General features: G+C 50.4%; 1 protein-coding gene across 4 annotated transcripts; it reads left to right on the top strand.

Moving 5' to 3' along the window:
• Positions 1–1,403: 1,403 nt before the first annotated feature.
• HYKK (hydroxylysine kinase) lies at positions 1,404–17,389 on the top strand. 4 transcript variants are annotated; one of them, XM_056797086.1, is made up of 6 exons: positions 1,408–2,048; positions 2,882–2,944; positions 4,184–4,561; positions 9,585–9,724; positions 12,110–12,293; positions 14,306–17,389. In XM_056797086.1, the coding sequence occupies exons 3-6, from the start codon at positions 4,216–4,218 to the stop codon at positions 14,755–14,757; spliced, it is 1,122 nt and encodes a 373-aa protein (XP_056653064.1). In that variant the 5' UTR covers positions 1,408–2,048; positions 2,882–2,944; positions 4,184–4,215; the 3' UTR covers positions 14,758–17,389. The 4 variants fall into 4 exon arrangements, with proteins under 4 accessions (XP_001376709.4, XP_056653064.1, XP_056653063.1 ...); XM_056797085.1 differs by having other exon boundaries at positions 1,408–2,526; XM_001376672.5 differs by having other exon boundaries at positions 1,404–2,944.
• Positions 17,390–19,005: the final 1,616 nt, after the last annotated feature.

Here is a 19,005-nt window from a genome sequence, read left to right as displayed (position 1 = left end):
AAACTTAAATAGAAGCAGGGGCCACCAAAGGGTGCATAAGGATCCCTGAATGGGTATATTGACTTCGAAAACCATATAGTAACATCCTCTGTTTTACTGCATATTTGGTTAAATATTCCCCAATTGCATTTTAATCTGACGGGTTACTGGAGTGTTATGGGCAGCATAGGGCTAAACTCTGTTCCTTTTCTTTTCTTTAAAAAAGTAAGCCTATGTATATGCTTTTCTATATGTATGTGTACATACTGTCAACATGGAATCTAGAAACCCCAAACTTGTAGCCACCTGGGATCTGAAGGCCCCTCCCCCCAAGTTCAAGGGAAGACCTCCAGGTTGACTTTGTCACCTGGGAACTTGTGGAGGGAAAGCCTCAGATTTACAATGGACCTTAAAGCAGTTCAGGTGGAGCTAGCCCATTCAGTCAGGCGGTGAGTCCCCTTTTTGTCCCTGTAGTTTCTTCCTTTGTGTCAAAGACCTCTTTCCCTTTTGTGTCCATTGTACAGCATCAGCGGCTCCTGGTGATCCCGTCTGGGGCTTCCCATTTCCTCGTAGCCTTTTGTAAAGCCGATCAGTCGTGCTCCCTCGTCCCCAGTTACCCCGAGGTAAACACGTTGCCCAAATCCTATGGTTCCTCGGAGCTAGTACCGAGGCGATTTCTCCCAGGGATACTGCTGGCCCGCGTGCCTGTGGGGAGGCCTAAATGTTGACCCCGAGCCCTTTCTGACTATTAAATAGTTCTGTGTTTTTTCCAAGTTAATCCTCGGCCTAGAGGGCTTCGAACAGACACTGCAAATGGGCAGGCGAGAAGGGGCTGGACAAGCTCTCTGGCCTCCCGGAAAGAAAACAGAAAAAGGGCAGCCAGGCCGCCCTGGGCGGGGGGTGGACAGAGAGCAGGAGGGAGGAAGAGGTCATTCCAGAAACGGTTTGGGCAGAAGGCGACTAGCCCAGCGCTGCCTGCCCACTGGCTACGAGTCCGGCGGCCAGGGGAAAGGCACCGGGAAGAAGGTCGCCAGAGCATCCCAGCTTCCTCGAGGCTCAAAGTGACTCGGAGCCCAAGGAGGTTCCGCTCTGTGCCCGTGATAGGAGGGGGATGAAGATCCCCGCCCTCCAATCAGCCAATCAGGCGGTCGGTTCGCGGCATAGGGGCGCGGCCTCCTAGAAAGAGGTTAGGGCGGAGAAGTCTGAGGGAGGGGAGAGAGATTGACAGAGAGACGGAGAGACGGAGAGAGAGAGAAAGGGGTGGAGAGAGAGAGAGAGAGAGAGGAGAGAGAGAGAGAGAGAGAGAGAGAGAGAGAGAGAGAGAGAGAGAGAGGAGAGAGAGAGAGAGAGAGAGAGGAGAGGAGAGGAGAGAGAGAGAGAGAGAGTGAGAGAGAGAGAGAGAGAGAGAGAGAGAGAGAGAGAGAGAGAGAGACAGACAGAGACAGAGACAGAGACAGAGACAGAGACAGAGAGACAGAGACAGAGACAGAGACAGAGACAGAGACAGAGACAGAGACAGAGACAGAGACAGAGACAGAGACAGAGACAGAGACAGAGACAGAGACAGAGACAGCTGATAGAAATCTTGACAATCTAGATCTCGTTCTTTTACAAACAGCTGCCACAGACCTGGAGTTGGGTCTGGATGGGTAGGCCCGCCTCGCCCCGCCCTCACGTTCTATCGGACCAATCCAAGAACCGAACCCAGCCCGAGCCTGGCCAGCTGGACTGCAGGCCCTCTTCGGAGTTCTCCCCAGAGCGCCGCCCTGTGTCAAACCAAAACGTCCAAGTCCTGCGGGCGGGCGGGCTTGTGCTTATGTGGCGCAGTGGACCGAGTTGGAGCTAAGGCATCCAGCCACCCCCGCGGGCGGAGCCCACGGCTCTCTGCTGGGTGGGCGCGACTCCGCTGAAGCCAATCGTAGCTGGTCTGGGACACCAGGCAACTTGGACTCGCCTGCAGCGGGTCCCTCCGACAGGACTGGGGGGCGGTAAGCTGGAGACACCCAGGCTTAGTAACAACTCGCATGTATTTGTGTAGCGCTACCAGAACTGCAGAGCGCTCCTGGGAGGTAGGTGCTCATCCACCCCTATTTTACAGACGAGGAAACTGAGGCAGGCAGCGAGCTACAGTGGCGGAAGGACCAGAAGGGAGCTCCCTCCCCCGAGACTGGAGAGGTTGACTGGCCTGCCCCAAGGGGGACCTCAGATCCCGGTCTCACCTTGGCCCTCTCATCACCTTCACTTTCTTCTGGACTTTAATTCCTTCCTTTCCAATAAACTGGATGACCTCTCAGGTCCCTTCTGGTCCTGGCGTCCTGCAGGCTTTCCTAAATAGTCAGAAAGCTACAGAGGAGGAAACCAGAGCTCAGGGGTCTCAGGCTGGAAAGATCCTTCAGACACCCCCCAACCACCCATTTCACAGATGAAAAGAAAGTACACATCCAGGAAGGATTCCAACAAGGAGGCAAAGCCAGGTCTCTGGACTCCGGGGTCCACTAGTGAAAAGTAAAGTGTTCTCTTCTGAGTGAGAAGGGGCAGCCGCCTTTGGTGAGCCCTGAAGTCCATTCCCTGACCCAGCCTCAAAGTAAGACCCCTGAGTTAGGAGAGAAACTTCCCACTGTCCCTGGCTCCCACTGAACCCAGAATGGAGGTAGTTGGGGATGGGAGGACTGAATGCCCCAAATCTTCCCTTTAAGAACCAACTGGAATGCCATCTTTGGGGCTTGCCCAGTTGAGAATGCCCTTTGCTCTTTTGGCCATGCTGAGCTCCTTCTGGCTGCCCTGGTATCGTGCATGATGAGTTTCAGGGATGTCTGTCTGTCTCTAGTTCTCTGTCTACCTCCCACTACTCCATGGGGCTGGAGAAGATGGTTTTTGACTCTTTTCCCCTTGAATGATCCAGGGTCCCTTAGGAGCAGGCGTGGGAGCTCTAGCTGTAAGGAAACAGCCCAGAAGGACCAGAACGGTAGGTAGTCCCAGGGGCAAGTTTGAAGTCTTGTGATATGGATCACCCAGGAATCCCAGCACCTCCTCCCTCACACGCCCGAGGACCCCTGGCCAAAGTCTGCTCTGAATGACATGCCATAGTCACACTTCCGTGCTCTCCTAGGACTAGGAAGTGACCCCAGGAGGTTCCTTCCCCAACTTCGGCCCACAGAGTGCAAACGCCAGCTGTTACACGGCTGGAAAGGCTCCAGTTCTGCTTCAATGCAGAAGACCAGCCTGGTTGGACTAAATTCAAGAAACATTAACCCTTTACCTTCTGTCTCATAATCAATGCTATGTGTCGCTTCCAAGGCAGAAGAGCAGTAAGGGCTAGGCAATGGGGGTCAAGTGACTTGCCCAGGGTCACCCAGCTGGGAAGTGTCTGAAGCCAGATTAGAACCTAAGATCTCCCATCTCTAAGTTTGGCTCTATCCACTGAGCAACCCGGCTGCCTCCCCCAAAAACATTTATTAAACACTTTCTATGTGCAGAGCAACTCCCACCTTTCTTGTCTTTGTACTTTTTCTGTATGTGCCTTCAGCTCAGGGTCCGGGAGGAGAGAAATTTCAGCCAAGCCCTTATCTTCATGGAATTTAAAATCTGGGAGGGGGTCTCATCTATATACCCAACATGATGAGGGTGTCATGTTATTAGATGCACACAAAACATCGTTTGGTAGCTGAAGAAAGAGAAATCTTTGCCCATTTGGAGATGAAGCTGGGTGGGAAGAGTAGAAGGGAGGGAAGTCTTCGGGGAAAGTGCGGCATGCCAGGATGCGAAGGAGGAAGGAATATGGCGATTCCCCAGCTCGGGTGTCTTTGGATCTTCTTGGAACTCAACGAGGGAGGTTTTATGACAACACAGAACACTCCAAGTCAGGAAATAAACAAGGAAACGTCTTCGTGCCAAAGAAAACCCTTCACCGTGGCCTCTGGTTCAGTCTCGGGGCCCCTGGGAAAGCCGGGATGTTCTCACAAGGGCGTTTCACACCTGTGACTGAGACGCGAAATTCTATCTGCCAGCCTTCATCTCCGTGACATGGAGATCGCCCTGGGAAAGAGCAGCCTTCCATCCAGTCATGCCAACTTAGAACTAGTGAAGGGTCAGATTGTAGGAGAACAAAGTAACCCAAGAGGGCTTGGGACAAAGGGTGGGTGCGAGTCGGCTCCCAGAAATCCCTTTGAGAATAAACGTGCTCTAATTCCCTTCTCTGTGACAGAAACCGCGGAGGACCAGAGCCTCTCGGCCGCCATGCCAGGCCCAGAGCATCAGCCGTCCCAGGCGCTCACCAAGCCCGCCTTCAGTGAGCCCCAGGCCTGCGCGTTGGTGGAGTCCATGTTTGGGTTAAAGGTGGCCAAGATTCAGCCTCTCCCCAGCTACGACGACCAGAACTTTCACGTGCACGTCCCCAGGGCCCCCTCAGCGACCGGCGGCCTCAGCGAGTACGTTCTCAAAGTGAACAACTCCGAGTCCAGCAAGAATGCGGACCTGGTGGAGGTGCAGAGCTGCGCCATGATGTTTCTGAAGGCAGAAGGATTCCCGACGGCCACCGTCCATCCTACGAAAGGAGGCAACCTGGCCTCTCTGATGTCCATAGGTAAGCGTAGGGGCAGCAGCGCCCACATCCCCAGAAACATCCTCCCTGGCCAGAACCACCCTGTCATGAGGGAGGAGCCATGGCCCCAGAGGCCTGCTTCAGGAATTCTGAGGACCTGGTAGCCAGAGGTAGCTAAGGGGGCAGGCGGCCTGAGCTTCGTCCAGTTAAACCTGTATCTCTTCTAGCTTTTTGTGAACTAAGCACTGGCCTGGGAGGGGGCTGTGGAGGGAGAGGCAGAGTTCAGATAAGACCCAATCCTTGTCCTCAGGGAGCTTCCAGGCTAGCAGAGCCAGCGAAAGGGGGCATCACATTCCAAAGCTGTGAGCAAAGCCATCATCATCATCAGTGTCCCTCACTGGACCCCAAGTCCTCAAGTTTCCTGCTCTGCAGCCCTCTAGTGTGCCCCGCTATATTTCATTCCTTGGCCAGCAATATGAAATCATTGCCTAACACTATGCTTTTATTGTATGAAATCAAGCTAAAAATGACCCTAGGCTCTGGTTTTCTCCATCCCTACCGCCAAGATTTGTATTGTTAAAAATAGCTTTGCTTGGGCAGCTAGGTAGTAACACAGTGAGTAGAGAACCAGGCCTGGAGTCGAGAGATCCTGGGCTCAAATGTAGCCTCAGACACTTTCTAGCTGTGTGGCCGTAGACAAGTCACTTAACCTTGCTTGCCTAGCCCTTGCCCTTCTGTCTTAGAGTTGTTACTAAGTTGGAAATGAAGGACTTTTTAAAGAATGATGGTGCCTTCCCTGCAATGCTTGGTGAACAGAAAGGCCTAGAAATCTGGGCATAGGACTTGGGGTCCACTCACCCCCTCCAGAGTGCTTTGGCACTTCTGCTTCATCACCATCACCAGAGGATACTGGCAAGAGTGCAGAGTGGACTAGAAACCCTGCTCTGGGAGGGTTGGGTGAAGGCCCTGAGGATGTTTGGCCTGAGGCTCAGGGGGTGCCATGTGGCTGTCTTTAATTGCCTGTCCCAGGGAAGATGGGGTACGCTGTCCTGCTTGGCCTCGAAGGGCAGAACTAGGACAGTGGAGGGGAAGGAGTGAGACAGGAAGCTGCCAAGAGACAAATCTAGGCTGGGTGAAAAACAAGTAAAGCCATTCCAAAGGGCAGTGATGGCCTTATGAAAGTAGCAAGTTCCCCATCATTAGAAGTATTTCAGAGGCTGGATAATCACTTGTCAGAGACATGGTAGAGCAGATCCTTGGTGTGGTCCAGAGAGGACTACGTGACCACTCAGGCCAGCCAACTCAGGTTCTACAACATAGTTTGATTCTGTAACTCATTTGAATTGTTACATACATGTTCTTTTTGCTTATATACATGTTCATTGATTGTTATATACATGTTATTTTCACCTCATAATGACCCATAGTGGGTACCAGAGAAGGCCCATTACACTGAGATCAACCCACTGGAGGAATCTGATAACTTGTGCCTCCTCCTACCCCTGGAGTGAGTCATATAGAGCCAGTCTAGGTTCTCAGAAGGAGGAACTGGCCCAGGCCGAGCCGGGCAATGTCCTGCTCATCCTGAGCCCCAGGTTGTACTAAACTGAGGAGTGTGTGTTTGAGCCTTGTTAGATTTATCTGTAGTTGGACATGAATATATTAACTGGTGGTCACCAGGGATTTAATTTCTAAATCCCTAAATGAATTACTAAAGTAGAATGGAATTTATGGTAGTTTTATTTACAATAGAGGGAAGATATTAAGGAATGGGAGAGAGAGACAACTCCAGCTTCCTCTGATGATGGGCCTTTCTTGGAGGTTCACACCTCCATAAAGGGCAAGGAACTAAGTCAGCCTCTACACTCACCACTGTGACCGTCTAAAAGGAAAGCAGTCTGAGGTCTCCTGCATGAGCTCCTCCTGGGGTCCAGTTCCACAGCCAAGTGTCTTCACTCCAAGTCTAAGTGTCTGTCTTCTAGTCCAACTCCAAGTAACTAATCTTCCAGTTTCTCTTCCGAGTGACTGAATCCTTGATTCATCTCCATGTGCCTCTGTTTCCTCTATTTAAAGATCTTTTCCTCTTGTGTCACCAACCCTAAATTTTACATCTATCAATCAAAGCAGATGCTCCTCTCAGGGACTGCCCACTCAATGTATGAAATGGGTGTTCACACTTTTTGTAGTTAGTTCTACCTTTTGTGGTTAATTAATACCTTTTTTAGTTAGTTAACACCTTTTTTGGTTAGTTAACACCTTTTGTAGTTAAAATGGGTAGATCTACTTTAAATACTGAGTTAACACTTTGGGGATTCAAATCTAAAAATAGATTGTGGCTTACAATTTAATCTTCACCATAAAGAAGTGTAAGGATAATTTTAGTGTTTTGACTTAAATCTTAATAATTTGGTTGCCAGGGATTATTCTCAAATAATTAAAATACCCAAGTCAGTTGGGAATTATGGAGATTTTAATTAATATAGAGAGAAGGAATTAAGGAAAGGAGAGAGAGAGAGTGAGAGAGAGAGAGAGAGAGAATTAATTTAAACTGCTCTGGCTCAGGCTGAGCCAGGCAGTAAAGGCCTTGGCCAAAGTGGCCTTCCTGACTCTAAGGGAAAGGGAGTCAGTCATCACTCACCACGAGATTGTCTCCAAGCTGGGTTCCAGTCCTCCACTGAACTCAATCTCCTGAACTAAATTCAGAATTGAATTCCACTCTGAACTGAATACCCCTCCTTTTAAAGAAATTTTCTCTTATATCACCTCCCCTAAATTTTTACATCTACCAATCACAGTAGATGCTTTTTTTTTTCCCAGGACTGCCCATTCTTAGTTCTCACCACTCTGGTTCTCACCTTCTCTGGTTAGATTATATCTTCTGAGGTACTTCACACTTCTTTGTTAAGCTTACCTTTTATGAGTTACTTGACCTTTTTGTGATTAATTTAACCTTTACAGGTACTTAACACCCTTTTGTATTAGATCTAAAAATAGACTTAGCTTAAAGTTCTAATTTCACTATAAGGTATGAATTAAGTACCTGCATTGTTCAATCAGGAGTTTACAACTTTATCTTCCCCTAAAGTATGTCTAAGTATGGCTGGAGTAATGTAAAGTTCCCAAGACATTCCTGATTCTTGTTAGACCAAGTATCTCCATTGTTACAATAAGGAAATAGATAAATGAAATCTTCTAAAGTACAGTCTGAGTAGTTTTTAAGATTCACAGATGAGCTAAGTACCTTAATTATTACAATCGGGGAGAGCCAAATCCAATTTTCACAGCCTGGAAGTGAGTGGAGGCCTCTGTACTTGAGTGATGAGGAGAGTCACCTGGGCAGAGCTGCACTAAGGAGAATGGCTTTAGTAGCCTGGAGGAAGGTGGCCGGCACTTGGGAGAGCCTTGAGGGATGGACACCCAACTAAGAGATGATTGTGTATGTTTCTGGGCTTTGTGGTTCTTCTTAGTTATTATTCCTGGACCAGGCCAGTCACACACACATGACAAAAGCTGGGCGGCCAGACACCCAATTTTGAAAGGAAGGATGGATTTTCAAGTTACCTCAAAGAAGGGAAGATACCGAATGACTGAAGAAGGGATCACAAATGGTATTATTAATTATGCCCCCTTCCTCCCCAAAATGGTGTTCAAGAGAACATTAGCAACTACCACCATTTTTCTCCTTTCTTTTTTATGTATACACTTGCTGCACACACCAAGGGCAGTCTTTGAAGTCTAGGAGAAGTGGAGTAGTATGGTAGAAGTATGGTAACCCCTACTTCCACTTTCGTACAGTTGACAGAAGGGGATAGAGAATGAGAGAGCCCTCTGGGTTTGTTGTTTGGTTATTGCTAAAACTTCCTCAGATGAGAAAAGGCAGCTTAAATTAGGCTCTTACCACCAGAAAATGGGCAGGTCTCCCCCCTCCATGCATATGTGAAGATCTAGAAGATTCCTTGAGAGATGGAAAAGCAAAGATCCTTTGATCACCTGGGCTAAGTCCAGTCCAAAGCAGGGTATAAAGTCCCTGTCTTGAAGGATGCGCTGGGTGGATTCCGGGAGGGGGTACCATTGACAGTGAAGGGCACAGCTGCTGCTACTAGGGCTCTGATCCAGGTTCATCTCCTCCTTCTCTTCTTTCTGCATCCCTGTTCTGGGTGGGCTATGGTGGCACGACTGGTCTAGACCTTCTGCAGACCCTGGACATGTGAGTGCTTCCATTTTCTTTGTCTGTAGGAATAACACTATCTGTATTTCTGCACATGCTGGCCTCTTCTGCTCAGCAATTGTAGCCTTTGGGGACAATCTTGATAGTGAAAAATGGAGGCTGGGGACCTCTGCTCTGAGCAGGGTGGGGAGAGGAGGCAGGACGTGGCTGCCGTGGGATGGGAGACGCTGACATTCCTCGTGGTCAGACCTACTGTCTGCTGTTCAGATCTAGCCGGTCCAGACCTGAAAAGGCAGCACATAACACCTTGTATGTCAGTTAGGGGTCCCAGGAGGATGACAGGTGATAAGAGGCCATTCATTCACCAGTGGTTAAACCAGTCATGGAGGAAGGCAGTCGCCGGCACAGGATGAGGCGTTTCCAGAATGCCTGAAGCCTGCTTTCTCCTGGGTCCTCTCATCCCTCTCCAGTCAGCATCATTGGTTGGCAGCCATAGGAGGGCCTAACATGAGCCTCCCTCCTCACAGCCCCAGGAGGAGCTTTTTCACTTTCGTTCCCCGTTCTTGCCCTTTTCCCCAAAACGTTTCCATTCCAGGATTGAGCACGGAAGCTCTTCCTCCCCTTTGTGACATCCCCCCGGTATGAAAAGCTGAAGAGGGAAACCTTCTCATTGCTTTTCTCTTCGGGGACAACTCCCATAATGCCCTCATAAAATGTATTTCTTTAAAAAAGCAATGATGAAAGCCAATGACGATTGCATAACGCTTACAAAACAGTCTCCCAGATGAGGACTCTGAGGACCCCGCAGTAAAGTGACCGTTGTGCCTGAGGTCACTTGGGGTCAGAGCTGGGCTGGGAATCCCAGAAGTCTGATCCTCTTCCTCTCTTGTGCACCAGACAGCGGCTCGAACACCCAGAGTTACCTGGTGAGGCTGTTCACCTACCTGCCGGGAAGACCAATAGCCCAGGTTCCCGTCACCACGAAGCTCTTGTACGAGGTGGGAAAGCTGGCGGCCCAAATGGACAGAACTCTCGAGGTAAGCGGCGGAGCGCCGGAGGTGTGTTTGTTCTCTGATAAATTCTGCCGGTCTTTGCATTCATCCGATCCTGTGTGTGCGGGGTGCAGAGAAGCAAAGGGAGCCTCCATCCAGCAGGAAAGACAAGAGGGACCACAGAGACAAGGAGGGTGGGAAAGTGGAATTACGGTGGCTGCTCAGAGGAAGGAGGGACAGAACAAGTCAGAGAGGCCCGTCGGGCAGGCTTCCTGGAGGAGGTGCTGCTCTCTGGGTCGGGCCCTGAAGGAGGAGCAGGTGTGAAGGTTGATGTGGAGAAGAGGGTCACGAAGCCCGGAGAATTTGGGGGTCGCTGGGGCTGCCGTTGAGGGAGAGCTCGCGAGCCCCTTCTTTTGCCATTTTTGGCCCTAGACACAATTTCAGTTATTCACCACGTGGTGTCAGCATTCAGGGCAGGTGAAGGGAACACCAGCGCTGTGGTCACAGCACCCCTTGTGGCAATGGCCAAGGGTCAGTCAAACAAGATCTCTTTGCAAAGGCAATTTTCTTGTTGTGACCCTACCAGAAATTCACAGGGTTAATAAGCACTTAAAACCAGGGGCAGCTGGGTGGCTCAGTGGATGGAGAGCCAGGCCTAGAGATGGGAGGTCCTAGGTTCAAATCCGGCCTCAGACACTTCCCAGCTGTGTGACCCTGGATAAGTCACTTGCCCCCATTGCCTAGCTCTTACCACTCTTCTGCCTTGGAGCCAAGACATAGTATTGACTCCAAGACGGACGGTGAGGGTTTAAAAAAAAATTTTTTTTAAGTGCACTGAAACCTTCAATAAAGAGAAATGAATGGGGGGGGGGGGGGGGAAGCAATGCTAAATTCGTGAGGCAGAAGCTGGCTTGATTAGGCCCTCTCAAAAGGGGCCCATCCCAGCTTGTCATCAACATTGCCAGCAGCCTTGTAAGGACTATTCCACAGCCTTTGCTCGAGAGAAGGCGCTTCACACGGAGCTCACCGAGGCTCGTAATAATGGCACGCTTTCCAAGCATCGTCTCGGTCCCCTCTTACACGCTCAGCTAATCATGAGAAAAAGGGGCAGGCGCCGTGATGAGACCTTGGGCTAGGTCTAGCGTGGTAGGGTAGCGTGAACGTGGCCTGCTACGACGGATGGAGCTGCAGATAAAAGCTGAGCGGGAAGCTCCGAAAGGAGGAGGCTGAGAGGCTTTTTCCTGCCCTCTCTGGGCTGCCTTTCTTCCTCCTTTCCTTTCTCTCCCTCACACATTTCCTGCCTGCAGCCCCTCCGCAGCTCAAGAACCTGCCGGGTGTTTAGGTTGTGGGGCCAGAACAGACAGGTCGGTCTTTGGTATTCCTAACTTCAGTGCAGCCCCTTCCTACCTGGGAGGACGTTCACCAGAGGGGGGGGGTGGAGAGGGGGCATCTCTGCATTCTGCCCTCAAGCATGCTGAGAGAGACTCACTCCAGATGCTGCTAAGACGCTAGCCTTGTCCAGACAGAACAATCTCCTGGTCCATCAGAGGGATACAGTGAGCTCGGCGTGCCCTGCGTCCATTCTGCTTCTGGGATTTCAGTGTTCTCTTTCAAGGGATGACGATGACACATCCCCGGCCCTCTCCTCCCCGCTACAGCCTTGTGCCAGCCACATACAGATTTTCCCATAGGTGAACCTCTCAGAGACTGGACCCAAGATCACGTGGGGGGCAAGGGTCCAAGGCTTTGCACACCTGCAATAGTTTCTCCGATTTTGTCTGGACCTGAAGCCAAGCTCGATGGCCTGTGGATTGCTGAATTCTCTCTTTCTCTTTCAAAATCTGTCCCTTTGCCCTCCTTCGTCTTCCTGCCATCCTCTCCTACCACCCCAGGGCTTATCCTATTTCCCACAGTTTGTCTCTGGTTGGTGCCCTGAGCTCATCCCATCATACAGGTTCAAATCCTGGCTCTCTTACTCATTTCTTACTAGGTACCACCCCACCACTCCATCATTTTACCTCATCCAGAAAATAAGGAGGTTGCATTAGACGACTCTAATCTCCCTTTCAGCTCTACGTCTGTGAGCCTGTAAATTCCTGGTTTTCTCCTCATCTCCCCTTCCTGAAGTCCTTCTCTTCCTCCAAGCCCATCTCAGATCATTTGTCCTCTTTAAAACCTTCCCTTGGCATCCCCTCCGACTGAGAAGGATCTCTCCCCCCTCAGATTTTCCTTGAGGTCTTTGGTCCTCCTTTGTCTCCATCAAGCTCTATGGTGTATCTCCCAGAAGTGCTGGTGTGTCTCCTGTCCTCTACTAGACTGCAAGATCAATGAGGTCAAGGAGTACTACATCAGCCTCTTTGCACACAGTTCCTAGAACACGGCCTGGCTCATTAGATACTTACTGTGTCTGTTTGCTGGATTCTTTCTTAGAAATTCCACCATCCTAAGATAAGTAGCCTCCAGCGGGGGGACTTCATCTGGAACCTGAGAAATGTTCCTCTTCTAGAAAAATATTCCTCTGCGTTGGGCCAGACTCCAAACCGGGAGATGGTAGACCAGGTGCTCAAGCGGTTCAAGGATGAGATAGTGCCAAAGTTAAGCTCTTTTCGAGAATGTGAGTATTTCCCATTGCCAATGGAGACTTTTTTATTGCCTTTTTTCCTTGTCCCCCCAATCTGTAACATTGTCACTTGTGTCCCAGGCAGTAAATGCTGCCTCATGACTAACGATGAGCTCTTTGAGAAGGGAGGGGAAGCCTCTGGCGAAACGAGACAGATAAGGCTTTCCCTAATTTTTGCCTGTTTACCAAAATGGCCTCCTGGTGTCCCAGTGGATCTGCAATCTCATTGTTATTAGTGCTCTTTCCACCCCTCCTCTTTCCTCCATCCCCTCTAGTGCTTGGCCTGCATACAGGATTTACCCAAGGTAGAGCAGACTTTCCTCTGGCTTTTCTTTTGTTTTAAGTCAAATTTTATTTTTTTCCAATTACAGGTTAAAAACAATTTTTAATATTTGAGTTTTTAAATTTAGGGTTCCAAGTTCTCTCCCTTTCTCTCACTCCTCCTCCACCCAAGGATAGTGGGCATTTTGAGACTGCTATAACATGCAGTCATACAGAACATATCTCCATATTAGTTATGTTGTAAAAGAAAACACAAACTCCCAAACCCCCCAAAATATTCAAAAAAGGCAAACCAGAATGTGCTTGTCTGCATTCAGATTCCATCAGTTCTTTGGTTTTCAACAAGAATAACATTCAGTTCCTCCAGAAATATATCTGCTCATTGATTGCTGGATGGAGATCCCACCTCAAGAGCACCAACAGAAAAATGAATGTCTGAGCTCTGCAGTCCTTGAGTGAGGTCCCTGCCCCTTTCCCATCATCCCCAGGGAGTCAGAAGGATGGGGGCCTGGGGCCACCTTCCACGGCTCAGCCTTCATCTGTGGACACCACTCACACAAGCATTGCTAGGACCACCCCAGGGGTCTTTCCCTCTTGGTAGAACGGGCAGGGCTTCTGCTTTTTGGGCATGCCCTTAGAACCCAGGGCTGCCTCCAGTCCAAAATGAAACATGGCGGCAGGATTTGGAGGGGCTGTGTGGAAGGATACCACCTTCCTTCTTCAATCTTGCATCGATTTTCCATTGTGTCAGTGTGGATACACCTCCTCCCAGGCAGACGGCAGCCCCTCAGGAACTGAACGGAGAGGGCTCTGGCCAAGACATTGACCTCCTGGTGACGTGCCTCTAGATTGAGTGAGGCTGCCCATTGCTAGGGCCATCCAGACCGCCTGCCTGCTGTCCTGAGACCACATTGTTACCATCTTGTCAATAATGCCTTATAAGGATGTTGTGTTATCATACGCCCATATTTTTATGATAGACATCGTGAGTTATTATGTGATCGATGTGATGTTTATTATTCCTTAAATAATGTAGAAGTAAGTTATAAGAAGGGCCAAACAGAGAATCAGGGTGCCTGCCAAGAAGGGGCCTCGTGGGCAGCCACTGCCCAGGGCCTCTAGATTTTGTCTTCTTGTGTCCAAAGCACGAGAGTACATAACTGCACAGAGAACCCCGACATTCAGGGTTAATGGGGTAAAGCAGAGATTCCCAAGCCTGGGCTCTGGGCTCCCACTGTGGCCCTCTCTCATAAGGTCACCTGCCCGGATTTCAGGCCCACCCCCTCACCATCAGCTCCACCAGTCAGTACTTTGCCCATGAGACAAGGGATGAGACACGGAGAAGGAACCAAAAGGATCCTCTCTTCAAGAGAAGCTCAAATGAGCCTTCATTGCCTTGGAGAGTTTTAATGTCTGTCGAAGCATGCTTTGTGCTTTACTGAACTACACTTCCTGCGTCCCAAGGGCTCCTCTTCATCAGCTCTCTTCCAGGGGTCCTCCTCGGGCCACGCCCCTCTCTCAGCCTGGGGAGGTTTTGAGCAGAGCCATCTCTCTCTGTCCCCTCCGCGTTTTGGGCTGTGCGTCCATGTGGAGGCTTTGGGGCTGTCATTTCTTTTTACCTCTCCGTGAAACGGAATGAAACAGAAGCGGCCTTCGTGGGGTTACGCCCCTCCTGTTGCCCTCCTCGCAGCCCGTCCCCCCAGGTTTCACTGCTCTGCTTTCAGGCATCAACCACGGGGACCTGAACGGCTACAACCTCTTGGTGGAGCCCAGCAGCGAAGCCTCGGGAGACGCAGAGTACCGCGTGTCTGGAGTCCTGGACTTCGAGGACATGAGCCGAGGCTGCTACGTGTTCGAGCTGGCCATCGCCATCATGTACATGATGATAGAGAGCGAGGGCAACCTCGCCGCGGGGGGCCACGTGCTGGCCGGCTTCGAGAGCGTGGTCCCCCTGACGGCGGAGGAGAGGAGCGCCCTCTTCCTGCTGGTGAGCGGCCGGTTTGCTCAGTCGCTCGTGATGTCGGCCTATACGTGCCAGCTGTACCCCGAGAACAAAGACTACCTCACGATCACCGCCAAGACGGGCTGGAAGCACCTGCAGAAGCTGCTGGATGCGGGTCAGAAGGCCGTGGAAGAGATCTGGTTCGAGACCAGCAAATCCTACACCCAGCCGTGACGCCAGCCGCGTCCCCGTGACTGTGGGGGGGTGGGGCAGGGGGAGGAGCACCTGGAGCTGCGCATGCTCAGCAGCTCCCGTGTCTGCTACTCCGTGGTTATAAAATAGGGTGTGTGACCTCATGAACTTGTAAGCCCAGAATGAACCGAAATGATCCACTTTTCCATTAATATGAATGTCACCGAGCACGCATCGTCCGTCCACGTCATCAAATGCTTGGGCCTAAAATGAGAAAGCGCGGCACGAGGAGGAAGGAGCCGCTCTGGGCTAAAATGGGGGAGACGCCACCATGTCTGTGCCAGGCGGTGTGTGCAGAAGCTTCCCGCTCTGAGATCTGTCACCGTCTAGGAAAGAAACTCTGGCGTCGTCGCCATTAAAAACACAACCCTGGAAGGACCAGGGAAGAGGCGGCCCAGAGTCCAGGGTCTGAGCGTGAGACCAAGCCTGGATCCAAAAAGAAGATGGAGGACGTGCTCGGTGACTAGGAACCTGTGAAGGGAAGCGAGGACATCCTGCCGGGGATAACGGAGCGGAAGTCATCACCACCAGAAGGTCAGCAAGCATGGCCACGAGAGAAGCAACTCTCACGGCCAGCCTGCCGCCGGCAGAGGTCCGAGGGAGGTTAAGCCCCGACAGCTGCCGATTCAGCCCTGTGGCTATTCTGCCCACTGAGGCGTCCCGGCCCGCCCCTCCTAGCATCCTGCCTTTTTGGAGCCTTGTGGCCAAAATAGTCAGTTACCTGCATTCTGTTGACGAATGTGTCTGTGCCCAGCAAGCTGCCTCTCAGGTGACCAACAGCCTCAGAGCCTGCCTGGCTCTTTAGCTCCCCTTTGAGACAGTCATCCCTCTGCCCCCATCAGGCACTGGAAGGGCCAAGGGCAGGCTGGCTCGTGCTCCTATAATACTTTATGGCTTACAAGGCATTTTCTCCAAACCAAGGCAGGAAGTGGGGGGTGTTGTCCCCTTTTTACAGATGAGAACACAGACCCTCTCTAATTGAAGCGTCTTCCCTCTAGTCATAGAGCCAAATGTGGCAGTGCTGATGCCAAACCCAGGACTTTTTTTTAACCCTGACCTTCCATCTTAGAAGCAATACTACATTTTGGTTGCAAGAAGAGCAGTAAGGGCTAGGCAATGGGGGTTAAGTGACACAAGGGTCCAGATTTGAACCCAGGACCTCCCCTCTCTTAGACCTGGTTCTCTATCCACTAAGCCACCTGGCTGCCCTCCAAACCCACCGTTTTCCCCATTACACTGCTGGTATCTTTCTATAAGGAAAATCACATTTGCATGTTTGCTTTTCTATGGTTGTGTTTTTGTTTTTGTTTTTTTGCAAGTGAGCTCTGGCTCCTAGATCCGTTTTGCCTTGTGGAACTGGAATCCAGTCCTCATAAGCATCCTCATCTGATAGTCCCCACATGGACGACTGCAAACATTTTTTAATTGGTTTGCCTCTCATCTGTCCTAAATCCTAAAGGCAGCTTTGTCTCCTTAAAATACTACTTTGATCAGATAGCTCCCTTTTTCAAAAATCTTCTTTGGCTCCCTATTGCCATTCCAAGCCTTTCAGAGTCAAACTCTTGACATTCCACTCACAGTTCGCATTTCTCTCTTCAAAAACTCCCATATAAACAACCTTATCAATTTATTCTTCAAAAGACACTTCATTGATGAAGGCTCTCCCTCTGCTGACACTGACCACAACACCTCCAAGACTTAATAGACGGGATGTTGTACATTTTTGTGGCTGAAAAAAACCCTCAACAAGTGACCAGACTGTGGGCAGGGGTGTGTCGGAGACTGCTCAAACCAGCTAGTCAGCTGACTGGCACATGGTTAGTGGGAGCATTTATGCCTGTGAAAGCTACAAACGCTACAGGTCGTGACTTGACTATTTCACTGATTACCTAGATTCAAGATAGGGATGGAGAAAATGGTAATAATGCGGATGAAACTTCCAAATGCTTTGGGCCCATTACTTTTCCCCTGGAGAGCCAGTTAATTACTCAGCAGCAAATTGCTGAGCTGCTCTGGACTGGCCTCCCTGATTCCTACAGGAAGCCTTCCCTACCCCCTCTTAACTCTGGTGCCTTCTCTCTGTTATTTCCCATTGATCCTGTATAGAGTTTGTACACTTTTTTGGCCTGTTGTCTCCCCAATTAGATTGCAAGTTTCCTGAGGGCAGGCTCTGGCTTGGCTTGTATCCCCATCACTCGGCACAGTGCCTTGCTCCCACCTTGAGTTAGGACCTCCCAGGCTTTGTGCTTGGATTGCTGACAGAGCCTTTCAGGACCCAGAGTTCCATTCATCGATTCCACAAAGAAGCATCTAGATGGGATGTTAGCAGAGCCTGAAGCATGCCTGACACAGTGCCACATCCATGCCTCTCCCCCTCCATCTAGACCCCAGCACTCTCCAGAATCCAGCTGGTATCCTCCCACCCCTCACTGTGAAGCCTTCCTGCCCGCCCTCGCTCGGGGGCTTGGACTTGTCCACCCTCTGGACCAGAGTGATCGAATCTACACTGTGATTGCCCTTTGCCCCCTCAGTTACTTTTGCTGTCTACCCAGCTGTCTGGACAGCTCCCTGAGGACAGGGACTGGTTTCAATAAATGATTCTATTTTTAAAGCACCCCAAGTTTAGTGTGTGTGGTCCATGACTTTCACTGACTAACAATATCAGTTTTGATAAAAATCTGAGGACAAAACCTTCCTGGCTAGCCAGTGTTGTTACCAATTTGTGTACTTGTATCCCCTGCTTTAAACTTTAAACTTCCTGAGGGACAGGGCTGTCTTCACTTTGTATTCCCTGGAGCCCTGCACACAGTAGGTGCTTCACACAGCTTTATTGGTCTTAATGGAGGAAGGTGTATCCTAGATGGTGCATAGACAATTCTCCTTCCAATGAAGCTGGACCTCCATCATTGAGGTCCTTCCTCCCTGATTCCTGCTTGACAAGAGGGGGGAAACCCTCAGAGGCACGACAAGCCCCAGGCCTTTATCCTTACCTGGGGAGGTATTCTTTCCTCCTTGAAGGTGAAGGAGATGGGCACCAGCCACAACCCTGGGGGCTCAGAAAAGTCAGGGGGTCAGGACAAAACATTCTGGAAATCAAAGCACAGGAGATGCTCCCCACTCAGGCCAGCAGGAGCAAAGGTCCAGACTCATTCACCCTAAATTAGCCGGGCCATACTAGGGAGGGAGCGAGGAATATCATGTAGAAACTACTTCAAGTTTGAGCACAATCTCCCTGAGACTGAGGGGGGAGTAAAGAGGAGGGCGCCCACAAGGACTGGGAGGAAATGTTTGTACTTCTGTTGTTACTTCATCCCTCTTTGCACTAACAATCTCTTAAAACCTAACCTGCTCATCACTGATGGTCATCAAGGAGGAAGAACACACTAAGGGGATTCCAGTCACCAGCATAAAAGAGATACCCCAAACCCTCAGGGGAAGCTGGAGCCAGCTTTTTTTTTCCTTCCTTTACCTTCTGTCTTAGTATTGATACTAAGTATTTGTTCCAAGGCAGAAGAGCAGCAAGAGCTAGGCAACGGGGGTTAAATGACTTGTCCAGGGTCACACAGCTGGGAAGTGTCTGAGGCCACATCTGAACTCAGGACCTCTTGCCCTCCAGGCCCAGCTGTCTGTCCACTGAGCCACTCCTTATATAGCCTGTCTTTATCTGGGAGAACAAGTTCAAGGTCCCTCCATGCCTGGGGAGAAGGGCCAACAAGCCTCAAAATGCTGCAATATCTGACACTGGTTTTCCTAGAGAAAAGCTGGCTATCCCTCTTGGGGTTCGACGGGCACCCTAGTAGAAGGTGGCTTTCTTTAATGCAATTGCACAAATCTAACCACCTTCTTCCCTGACCCCATGAGTTTCAGTAGCTCCCTATTATCTCTAGATTCAAATATAAACTCCAGTTTGATGTTTAAAGACCTTCCCAACTTGGCCCTGACGTCCCTGTCTAGCTTTGCTCTCTTTACTCTCCTTCACATTCCCTACAAACCTGGCCAAGTAGCCTTTTGCCTGCTCCTTGCCCACCACGTGCCACCTGTGTCCATGTCCCGCTGGCTCTGCCCAGTCCAAAGGGCTTTCCTCCTCCTCCTCCTCTCTTGTTCCTGGGAAGTCCTATTTTCCTTAACAGCTCAGAGGAAAGGCCCCTGTCTGAAGCCTTTCTTGACATGCCCCCCTCCCCCCATGGGGAATATAGAAACGTATATGTGAATCCTGACCATGAAAGCCTC

This window comes from Monodelphis domestica, chromosome 1, assembly GCF_027887165.1.
Source record: "Monodelphis domestica isolate mMonDom1 chromosome 1, mMonDom1.pri, whole genome shotgun sequence".
NCBI lineage: Eukaryota > Metazoa > Chordata > Mammalia > Didelphimorphia > Didelphidae > Monodelphis > Monodelphis domestica.
The sequence above is the reverse complement of the archived record's forward strand: the minus strand, read 5'-3'. Positions and strand labels throughout refer to the sequence as shown.